The 12,285-nt window shown below is 46.9% G+C and overlaps 1 protein-coding gene across 1 annotated transcript in view; it reads left to right on the top strand.

The window, feature by feature from the left end:
- The window catches only part of PLXNA4 (plexin A4), a 587,111-nt gene that overhangs the window by 509,236 nt on the left and 65,590 nt on the right, over positions 1 to 12,285 (top strand). The window contains exon 24 of the mRNA XM_056845760.1: positions 271 to 417. Within this exon, the coding sequence (XP_056701738.1) occupies positions 271 to 417 (147 nt within the window). The remainder of the gene's footprint in view (positions 1 to 270; positions 418 to 12,285) is intronic.

Raw genomic sequence — 12,285 nt, 5'->3', positions numbered from 1 at the left:
CCACCTGTAAGGCAGTTTAGAGATGCCTTGGTCTCAGAGGGAGAAGCAGAATAAAATCATCACGATAAATTAATCAAGTTGATCCAGGCAAAGGGGCTTCATTTATGGAACAGATTCTGAACACTGAATTGTAGCTTTTGCGGACGTAGAGCTACCACAGTGATTTGGCAGCATTCGGGAAGTGGGTGGAACGTGCTCTGAAAAGATGGAGGTGGGAGCAGTGGTGCCATCTTCCAAATGCTTGTGTGACGTCTCTTTGTCTCCCTCCAGGAATGTGCCGGCGAGCCACTCTTCTCCCTGTTCTGTGCCATCAAGCAGCAGATGGAGAAGGGCCCCATCGACGCCATCACTGGGGAAGCACGATACTCCTTGAGCGAGGACAAGCTCATCCGGCAGCAGATAGACTACAAGACCCTGGTGAGCAATTGGGGGGCATCGCCCTATCTCTCAGTTGCTCTTCTTATTTTCTTTCTTTCTTTCTTTCTTTCTTTCTTTCTTTCTTTCTTTCTTTCTTTCTTTCTTTCTTTCTTTCTTTCTTTCTTTCTTTCTTTTTCCTTCCTTCCTTCCTTCCTTTCTTTCTTTCTTTCTTTCTTTCTTTCTTTCTTTCTTTCTTTCTTTCTTTCTTTCTTTCTTCCTTCCATCCATCCATCCATCCATCCATCCAACCAACATTTATTAGCCTCCTTCTTTATGGAGCTCAAGGAGGCTTACTATTTAAATAAAATACATACTTGGAATACACAAAAATACATAAAAGAAAAATGTTTAAATCATAATTTAGTACTGCTTTCATCAAATACTATGCTAAATAAAACCGTCTTCAGTTGTCTCCTAAAGATCAAAAGCAAGGGGGCCAGGTGCACCTCCCTGGGGAGGCTGTTCCATAATTGTGGGGCTATCACTAAATAGGCCCTCTCTTGTGTGCCCGCCAGTTGAGCTTCTTTGATTGGTTGGGACAATCAGGAGGGCCTCTCCCTGTGATCTTAATTCCTGGGCTGGAATATGTGGGAGAAGACGGTCCATCACATACCCTGATCCCAAGCCATGTAGGGCTTTAAAGGTTAAAACCAACACCTTGAATTGGGCTCGGGAGTGGATTGGTAGGTTGGTTGCTGTGATGTTGGGGTCCCATGATCCTGATAGCTGGCATCAGGAGCCACCACCAGGAAGGGCAGAACACTGGAACATGTGGCAGTTGTTCTCTTCTGAATTGCAAGATGTCATAGTTCCACTGTACACTGCTTTGGTCAGGCCGCTTCTGTAGTATTGTATGGAGTTCTGGAGGCCTCACTTAAAAAAAGATGTGGACAGAATGCAGTGGGTGCAGAGGAGAGCGACGAGGATGATCAGGGGCCTGGAGGCCAATCTCTGCGAGGGAAGGCTGGGAGACTTGGGAATCTTCAGTCTGGAGAAGAGGAGGTTGAGGGGGGACATGACTGCTCTCTTGAAGTATTTGAAGGGCTGTCACTTAGAGGAGCGCAGGGAGCTGTTCCTGTTGGCAGCAGAGGATAGGACTCGCAAGAATGGGTTTAAAGTATGGGTGGAAAGGTACTGTCTGGATATTGTGTGTGTGTGTAAAGTGCTGTCAAGTCGCAGCTGACTTATGGCGACCCCTTCTTTAGGGTTTTCATGGCAAGAGACTAACAGAGGTGGTTTGCCAGTGCCTTCCTCTGCACAGCAACCCTGGTATTCCTCAGTGGTCTCCCATCCAAATACTAACCAGGGCCAACCCTGCTTAGCTAGGGGGGGGGGGAATTTACAGTAACAGTTATTCGACAGTGGAATCAGCTACCTAGGGAGATGGTTAGCTCCCCCTCACTGGCAGTCTTTAAGCAGAGGCTGGACAAATACTTGTCAGGGATGCTCTAGGCTGATCCTGCATTGAGCAGGGGGTTGGACTAGATGGCCTCCATGGCCCCTTCCAACTCTATGATTCTATGATTCTCTAACAAAATCATGCATGGAGAAATACTGTCACTCTCTAACCTAACACTGCATCTCAGGATCTCTCGGTGTAATTGACAGGCAGTGGTCTCAGGACAGACCAGAAAAAACTAGTCATTTATTTGTTTAGAAAAGTTCTGTGTTTCCTCTCCAGAGACCTGCTCGAGGCAACTCACACAGCCAAAGCAATGCAATAAAATCATTTTTAAAAAACCCAAGACCTACCACTGGTAAAACAAGCCATTTAAAAAGCAAGCCAAGGGCATAAATGCAGCTTAAAACAACATCTGGAAGGCTAAAATGATATTCATAATTCGGGGCTACCAGCAGACCACAAAAACAGCTTCAAATGATAAAACATAGAATGATAAAACTCGGCATAATTAGCTTATAAAATGAAGTGGTGGTCACTCCTTTAGATGGCCTTAAAAGGACATGGAACCTCCGCGTTCAGAGGCAGTTTATCTCAAAAGACTGAGGGACAAATAACCGGACAAGCTGCTATCTTCATGCCCAGTGTCTTTTCATGTTCTGGTTGGCTGCTGTGGGAAACAGGATGGTGGACTAGGTGGATCCTTGCTGTCATGCTCTCCTAGCCTACCTCACAGGGTTGTTGTGAGGATACAGTGAAGGAGAGAAGAATGATGTAAGACTGAGATGTTCCACCAGGCCTAAGGTTGAAGGCAGCTATGGTTTTTCCATCTACCTGGCCTCCCGACCCCTCCCCTTTTCCAGTTTGGTTATATTATTGCTCATATGTTGTTAATTCTAATTTCTGTTGATATGATGATTATTGTTTCTTCCCTTCTCCTTTATTACTTCCCCTCTGTTTGGGGAACCCCCTGCCATTGTGGGAAAAATTTTTAAGGGCGCCAATAGAGTTTTATAGTATAGGTTGAGCAACTTTTATCCAGACCTCTTGGGACCAGAAATAGTCCGTATTTCGGATCTTTCTGTACATTGGAATATTTTGGAATTTTTGCATTTACATAATGAGATATCGTGGGGATGGGACCCAAATTGGTTTATGTTTTAAATACACTTTATACACATAACCTGAATTTCTCTACCTTTAAGAAGTCTCAAACTGGCTTTCAATCGCCTTCCCTCCTCCACAACAGACCCCTTGGGAGGCAGGTGGAGAGAGCTCTAAGAGAGCTGTGACTGGCCCAAGGTCGCCCAGCTGGCTTCATGTGGAGGAGTGTGGAAACCAACCCGGTTCACAAGAAACCAACCCGGTTCACAAGAAACCAACCCGGTTCACCCGGTCCGCTGCTAGGGTTGCCAGGTCCCTCTTCACAACCAGTGGGAGGTTTTTGGGGTGGAGCCAGAGGAGGGCAGGGTTTGGGGAGGGGAGGGATTTCAATGCCATAGAGTCCAATGGCCAAAGCGGCCATTTTCTCCCGTTGAACTGATCTCTGTCGGTTGGAGATCAGTTGTAATAGCAGGAGATCTCCAGCTAGGACCTGGAGGTTGTCAACCCTATCTGCTGCTCATGTGGAGCAGCGGGGAATCAAACCCAGTTCTCCAGATTATAGTCCGCCGCTCTTAACCACTACACCCATGCTGGCTCACCCAAGAGAAAATCGCCATGGGCTTTTGGCTCCTAAGTTCATGAAGGCCTTCTGATGCAGACCGGTTGTACAAAGTCCAGGAAGTCTCGATTGCCAAAAGAAAAAAAACCACACTCTTCTCTCCCTCCCCTTCCTTTGAGGCTCTTGAATACCACAAAGAAGCTGACATCCCTTCCTCCGAGGACAGGCTTCCTCCATCACTTGGTGCCGTTTGATGTTAATCAGCTTTTCCCTCTTACATCTGAAGGGCAGGCAAATCTGTTCTGATAAGGATCTTAGCAGATTTATGGAGATCCACTCCAGCACGGAGATTAAAGGACAGGAATGAGGCCTCTCAGTCACTCTCTTCCCCTCCCCTCCCGGCTTTTTCTCTTTCTGGTCGTACAAAGAAGTGATTTCAAGGTCTCTGAACAGAATATTGCTCCCCTAGAATAACAATAACGATGGATTTTTTTGCTTTAAATAGTTTGTCTCCTCGTAACAATGCACAGATGCTATCAAAGAGGGACTCTCTCCCATTCCTGTCTGGTTGACATTGCTGCTTGAAAATTACTCCTTCCTGTCACAGTGAAGAAGGGCACCTTTTGGCACTTTGATGCCCTGGACAGAAAAATTCCACTATCTCCCTTGCAGGCACCACATAAAATCCTGGCATTCCTGGGTCTCCTGTAGTGATGACTTCCGGGTTCTCATTTCTGAAGAAGAAGAAGAGTTGGTTTTTATATACCGACTTCCTCTACCACTTAAGGGGAACTCACACTGGCTTACAATCACCTTCCCTTCCCCTCCCCACAACAGACACCCTGTGAGGTAGGTGGGGCTGAGAGAGCTCTTAATAGAACTGTGACTAGCCCAAGGTTGCCCAGCTGGCCTTGTGTGTAGGAGTGGGGAAACAAATCCAGTTCACCAGATTAGCCTCTGCTGCTGATGTAGAGGAGTGGGAAATCGAACCCGGTTCTCCAGATCAGAGTCCACCGCTCCAAACCACTGCTCTTAACCACTACACCATGCTGGCTCTTTGCTGCTCAGACTCCAAGGTGTAATGCCTTAAACTCAGCTGAGACACAAGGGAGGTACAATAACGTGAAGAAGAACGCAAAGGCCCATTTTGTCCAGATCAAGTAGACTCCCTATCCCGTGTTGTTTTAGCATGTTCACGAAACAATACTGCAGGAAATAAATATATTACTTCCGGGATAAAACAACGTGGTGTAGTGGTTAAGAGCGGTGGTTAAGAGCGGTGGAGTCTGATCTGGGGAACCAGGTTCGATCCCCCACTCCTCCACATGAACGGCAGAGGCTAATCTGGTGAACTGGGTTTGTTTCTCCACTCCTGCACACGAAGCCACACTCTCTCAACCCCAGCTACCTCACAGGTTTGATTCTCCGGTTTGATTCTCCTTTAAGTGGTAGAGAAAGTCGGCATATAAAAACCAACTCTTCTTCTTCTAATGACACTTTCTGAGAAGCGGATACTGTGTTATCTGCGGTCAAGTACACCAGTGAATTGTGTGAGAGACGTGGCGCCTTTTCTCTCTAGAGTGTCAAGAAAAAATTAATTTTCATCTACCCCCTTTTTTTAAAGCATGAAATAGAATCATAGAACCATAATGGAAGGGACCACCAGGGTCATCTAGTCCAACCCCCTGCACAATGCAGGAAATTCCCAACTACCTCCCCCCAACACACCCCAATGACCCCTACTCCATGCCCAGCAGATGGCCAAAAACATTTCCCAGGATCCCTGTCCAGTCTGTCCTGAAGGAAAATTGCTTCCTGACCCCAAAGCGGTGATCAGCACTGCCCTGGGCATGTAAGAAAGGGCCACGAGAGCCAAATGGTAGATGAATAGCCAATAGCTGTTAAATCTAGGGAAAGGATTGATTGATTTTCACATTTTTATGCTGCATCCTCTTCTGGACGACGTTCCACAATAAACATTCAATAAGACACATCTGAACATTAAAAGAGCACCAGATAGTCAAATAACAATAACAATGAAAGATTCTTTAATGATACTGTTCATATGGCCAGTTAGGCCCTAAACAATGTCACACTGAGACAATGAAAGATTCATAAAATGTCAGTAGTATAGATAAATGAATTCCTAGAGAGTAAGCCAGTCAACAATTTCCAGGTACAGGAAGTGGGGCAGTTCCACAGAATTTACCCAAAGGCCTGATGGAATGAAGAGGTCTTACAGTCGTTGTGGAACGCAGGAAGATCCCGCGGAGCACGGGTCTTGTCATGGCGCTGGTTCCCATTTTTTTCCCGACCAGCTGAATTTTCCCTGGAAAACTTAAGCATTTTGTTACTTTTTTTCATCAGTCGCTCAGCAAGATATGTTTATTTAAAACATTGTTAAGCTCACCATTCTCCCTGACCCTAAGGGGTTTTTGCTTTGAGGCGTGCCGTTTCCGTCCGTCAGAGGTCGCCCCGCTCTCCCCCTGCCTTTCCCTGCGTTTTCCCCGCATTTTCAGGGACCTGTTTTATCTCAAATTTCAAAACGTGGTCAAAACGCGGGGAAACGCAGGGGGAGAGCGAGGCGACCTCTGACGGTTGGAAACGGCATGCGTCATCCAAACAAAGTCCTGAAGTTGTCCGAGGGGTGACCGCGAGGGAAACAGCCGTGCCTAAAAGGCCAAAGAGACAAAGCAGTGAACCTTTGCTCTCCCCCTACGTTTGGAGCCCCCCTTTTGACCATCAGACCCCCCCAATCGTGCTGAATCTAGCATGGCCATGGTACGGACCCTACTTCTGCTGGAAATGAATTGGCAATCCAATCTCCCCCTGTGACGAGGGGGGAGAATCTCTCCCAAGTTACCTACTTCACTTTACCTCGGACAATTGAGACACCAAAGGCTTTGCTGAGTTCAACAATAAAACAACAGAATTTTATTATATTTCACAGGGAAAGGCATGGGAGGGAAAATTGGTATTAAGGAAAGGTGCAGATTATATATATAATGAGTTGCTCAACAACTACAGCACAGGTGATGTTTTATCTAATTTAGGTTTCCAACACTCTATGATAGCTTAGTCCCATAACCCACACAGAGAGGTTCATGTGTATGCTCTGGTGCCTAAAACTAGGAAATGTGGAGAGTCTCCCGTCTCCTTTCCTTTATCTCTCTGTGGAATTACTTCACCACACTTGAAGTAATTTTCACACAACCCTTGGGCCAGGAATACCTCCTTCCCCATAGACTATTCCTCCCCTCGGTGACTAGGGTAGGGGCCTTTCTCCCCAAACTCTCTCTTTCGTCACCCTTCAGGTTTTTGCCCCAGTCATACCAGGCACAACCAATCACACCGGAACCCAGCGTGAAAGACCCAGCATGGTGTAGTGGTTAAGAGGGGTGGTCTGGAGTGGTGGACTCTGATCTTGGGAACCGGGTTTGATTCCCCACTCCTCCACATGAGCTGCGGAGGCTAATCTGGTGAACCGAGTTGGTTTCCCCACCATCCACATGAAGCCAGCTGGGTGACCTTGGGCTAGTCACAATTCTCTCAGCCCCACCTACCTCACAGGGTGTCTGTTGTGGGGAGGGGGAGGGAAGGTGATTCTAAGCCAGTTGGAGACTCCCTTAAGTGGTACAGAAAGTCGGCTTATAAAAATCCATTCTTCTTCTTCTTCTTTTCCAGCAGCTCAGAGTTTCTTCCCTTAAACTCTGCCCACTTAGTCACTGACAGAAATTAACCCTTAATCTGTCACACACACACACCCATCCCATTTTCACATTTGTCCAGGCAAAGGATGCTCAGAGACCAAAGGTCACGCAGTGCGACTCAGGGCTGTCAGAAGCCTTTTATAATCAGGAGGGAAGGAGTGGCGGAGTAGAGGAGCTGTCCAAAGTGTCTTAAGCATTTTGCTCTGAATGGCTTGGAACGTGCTGGGTGGTCTTTCTACCCCCTTCTCCCCCCCAACACTCCCATGTCTCTGGCGCTAACAGCCTAATCAGTTAATATCTGTTGACATCTTGTATCTACAAACTGCCCCCCCTCCCCTTGGATGAAAGTGCTCTGTGCGTCTCTTTGGTGAAAGCCCAACAGGGAGGCTTGAATGGAGGCGACGGAGCCAATAATGAGGGATGTCCCACACGTGCCTTCTTTGGGGATTGATTTCTGCTGAGTCCAGGTGCTCTTGGTTGCCTCTGAATAAGAACATAAGAAAGGCCCTGCTGGATCAGCCCAAGATCCATCAAGTCCAGCAGTCTGTTCACCCAGTGGCCAACCAGGGGACTCTAAAGGTAAAGGACCCCAGTGCAAGCACCAGGTCATTCCTGACCCATGGGGGGACGTCACATCCTGACATTTCCTAGACAGACTTTGTTTACGGGGTGATTTGCCAGTGCCTTCCCCAGTCATCTTCCCTTTACCCCCAGCAAGCTGGGTACTCATTTTACCAACCTCAGAAGGATGGAAGGCTGAGTCAACCTTGAGCCGGCTACCTGAAACCAACTTCCATGGGGATCGAACTCAGGTCGTGAGCAGATCTTGGACTGCAGTACTGCAGCTTACCACTCTGTGCCACGGGGCTCCTAGGGGACTCTAGGAAGCCCACAAACAAGACGACTGTAGCAGTATTATCCTGCCTGTTTTCCAAAGCACCTAATATAATAGGCAAGCTCCTCTGATCCTGGAGAGAATAGGGATTCATCATGACCAGTATCCATTTTGACTAGTAGCCATGAATAGCCCTCTTCTCAATTAATATGTCTATTCCCCTCTTAAAGCCTTCCAAGTTGGCAACCATCATCACATCCTGGGGCAGACAGTTCCACAATTTAGTATTATGAGAGTGAGACACAAATTCAGAATGCTATAAGATCCCCATGCCAAAAGGAAAGAAAAATCTCCAACCAAAAGGGAGAGTGCAGCCAAGATATCAGAAGGAGATTGAGACTGGGAAGGGCAGCCATGAAGGAGCTAGAAAAGATTCTGAAGTGTAAGGATGTGTCACTGGCCACCTAGATCAAGTAGATTCATGCCATAGTATTCCCTGTTACTATGTATGGGTGTGAAAGCTGGACAATGAAGAAAGCTGATAGGAAGAAAGTAGATTCCTTTGAAATGTGGTGTTGGAGGAGAGTGTTACTGATACCGTGGTCCACCAAAAAAACAAATCAATGGGTTATAGATCAAATCAAGCCTGAACTGACCCTAGAAGCTAAAATGACTGAACTGAGGCTGTCATACTTTGGTCACATTATGAGAAGACAAGAGTCACTGGGAAAGATAATCATGCTAGGAAAAGTTGAGGGCAGCAGGAAAAGAGGAAGACCCAACAAGAGATGGATTGACTCAATAAAGGAAGCCACGGCCCTCAATCTGAAAGACCTGAGCAAGGCTGTTAAGGATAGGACATTTTGGAGGACCTTGATTCATAGGGTCACCATGAGTTGGAGGCGACTCGACGGCACTTAACACACACACACACACACAGTATTGTGGTATATTTGTGAGCCACCCTGAGCCTGGTCGCATCCGGGGGTGAGGGTGAGACATAAGATTGGAAAAAATAACTGACTAAATAAATAAATGAACATCTGCATTTAAAAGGTAGAGGGGGAACTCTAGAAGAACCCCAAGTTGTGTCCACCTCTGTTTCACCTCTGCTTCTAAGATTAGTTAAATTAGGGGGGGAGGGGGGCTACATTTAATTTTTCTCCAGATCGCGTTTCACCACTCAGGTGCAAAAGAAAAATGAAAGTCGGAAAGTGTCTAATAAATACCTCTGCTTTGGCAGCTGAGTTTCCATTATGCTCCAGGAATGTGGAGCCGGGCAAGGGATCCCCTCATCTGTTTGCATTTAGTTTGGGAGGGGGGCTGGCTTTGTTTGAAGGGGGGTCCTCAGATCTTGGTGGGGAGCCAAAGGCCTTCCTCATTAAGGAAACTTTTAACCTGCCAGATGCCAGAGTGAGAGGTAATTTTTAAAAGCCGGGCTGTATTCCTGAGTAATTAGATTGGGAGGGAAAGGCTGAGACTCCAGGTCGGGGTCTGCTGGCCCAATTTGAGGAAACGAGAAACTCCCGTTGGGTTTAGATGTTGCTGCACTTGTAAATAGGGCTAGGTAAAAGAGGTAAAGGCAGTCCCCTGTTACGGATACTGTGGACTGCCAAAAACACAAACCAGTGGGTTATAGATCAAATCAAGCCTGAACTGACCCTAGAAGTTAAAATGACTACACTGAGACTATTGTATTTTGGTCACATTATGAGAAGACAAGAGTCACTGGAAAAGACAACAGTGCTAGGAAAAGTTGAGGGCAGCAGGAAAAGAAGAAGACCCAACAAAAGATGGATTGACTCAATAAAGGAAGCCACGGCCCTCAATTTGCGAGACCTGAGCAAGGCTGTCAAAGATAGGACATTTTGGAGGACATTGATTGATAGGGTCTCCATGAGTCAGAAGCGACTTTACGGCACTTAACACATAACCAGTCCCCTGTGCAAGCACTGGGTCATTCCTGACCCATGGGGTGACGTCATATCTCGATGTTTACTAGGCAGACTGCATTGGCAATGGTTTGCCATTGCCTTACCCAGTCGTCTATGCTTAACCCCAGCAAGCCGGATACTTCTTTTACCGACCTCAGAAGGATGGAAGGCTGAGACAACCTTGAGCCGGCTACCTGAACCCGACTTCCGTCGGGATCAAACTCAGGTCGTGGGCAGAGCTTTTGACTCCTGCACTGCAGCTTACCCACTCTGCGCCACAGGGCTCGTAGGAAATAGGGCTCCCCTTCAAAAATACCTGCTCCTTCTCCAGAAAGAGCCCCGGTAGGTGGAGCCTGGGCCGTAGGTGATGAATCCAGGGTTGAAACTGGCAGGTTATGGGCGGGTTCGTGTCTAAACCCCCCTTCTCTTGTCGCATTGTCATCACAAAGGGGGAAAGTCTGTCACCCTGGCCGTTGTTATCCACCCTCAAAGGATAAAAACTCTGTGACTAGACTATCCTCGGCACAGATTGGTGCAGAAAAACAGGCAGAGAGCACAAGACAATATTATAGGCCACTGGTGAGACCCGGCGAGGAAGAATGATTACTGTTAGACTGACAGCCCATTCCTGAACTGGGAGGGCGAAAGTCCTCAGGAGGCGCGCAAAGGCCTGTGCTGGCACCCGGGCCACTTGTGCTGCCAAGAGTGGCACGGACGCCAGCATTGGGGCGCAGACACCGGCCTACTTGCACTTCCATGGCAGCACAGCCCTGGGACGCAGGGTTGGCCTCCTGCCGGCGTCCCGCCGGCACCAGTCCACGCACCATCATCCCGGGGGGCATTCCGGGGAGCAGAGCTGCCAGTATGCAGATTCCTGGCCCCTTTCAGGCTGGGAACGACCCCTCGCCCTCAGCGGTGATGCGCCAGGTTTTTGCTGGCACAGCCTTGCTTTTCTCTATGGGGCTATTTTCCCCATTTTCTATTTTTTGTTTTAAAAAAGGCTTCCTGAAGCCTTGTAGCAGCCGTGGAACCTCTTTGGAGGCGCCGCGGAGGTGCCTTGGCTATGCTGTCCCCAACCGCCACAAGGTTTAGGAATGGACTGTAAGTCACCTGGATTCTAATCCACACTCTTCTGGGTGACTTAGGCTACCTCACAGGGTGGTTATAAGGGAAAAACAGGAAAGGAGAACCACTCTGAGCTATGGAAGGAGGGCTGGATAAAGGGCTGCCACTTTATTATTTATTTTATTTATTTATTACAACATTTATATCCCGACTTCCCTCTTGGTTCAAGGCGGCTTGCAATAAAAGTTCAAACGAACTTCAAATAAGATGGAGTTAACTCAAGTTGAATTACTGTAAAGTAACAATAGGATTTTGAACTTAACTCATAGTAGAACTATAATTATTTACTGAAACTAGCTGAGAAGCCATTTACATACCGGGATGAATATATATAGTGTGGTGATTTGTATCATTTAATTATTTCTTAACATATTGTATATTACATACTCTTGTACTTACTACTGATTTTTTTTTAATCTGTTTCCAAGTAATGATATGTTTCTTATTATATGTTTATATGTTATCTATAAAGGAGACCTTGGCATGAGTAATTCTATATAGGGTTGCCAGGTCCATTTTTGCCACCAACAGGAGGTTTTGGGGGCGGAGCCTGAGGAGGGCAGGGTTTGGGGAGGGGAGGGACTTCAATGCCATAGAGTCCAATTGCTGAAGTGGCCATTTTCTCCAGGAGAATTGATCTCTATCGGCTGGAGATTAATCGTAATAGTGGGAGATCTCCAGCCACCACCTGGAGGTTGGCAACCCTACTTCTATAGCATTTGTAGTATTCTCAGTTCCTTTTGTAATTGTTTCATGTTTTGTTTTTATTAATATCATATAATTTTTTAAAAAATAGTTCAAACATCCTCAGCTAAAACCCAGGATAAAATAGCAAACCCCAAATCCCTCCCCCCTTCAACGAAACCTGCCATTCAAACTCCCTCAAAAGTCCCGGCAAATAGGCAGGCCTCACAGCGCCTCCTGGAGATAAGAAGAAGAGTTGGTTTTTATATTCTTCTTCATTTTGTTTAGCCATCTCTGAAAAAAAGAGGCTTCCAAGAGTGGAGGGAATAAACTTCTGTACATGAAAAGACCAAAGCCAGTTCAGCAATGCTGATTCTGTGAACTTAGGCAGATCATGAGAGAGAGGGCAGGAAGGGTTGCGTCAGTGTTTGTCTCTCATGGCCCCTTCTAACATGCCCAAGGAAATGCCAAGCGCTTGTGTATCAAATAAGGCTGGCCTAGAACTGTAAAATTAAGTA

Source organism: Euleptes europaea, chromosome 3, assembly GCF_029931775.1.
Source record: "Euleptes europaea isolate rEulEur1 chromosome 3, rEulEur1.hap1, whole genome shotgun sequence".
NCBI lineage: Eukaryota > Metazoa > Chordata > Lepidosauria > Squamata > Sphaerodactylidae > Euleptes > Euleptes europaea.
Note: the sequence above shows the minus strand (reverse complement) of the source record. Positions and strands in the feature narration are given on the sequence as shown.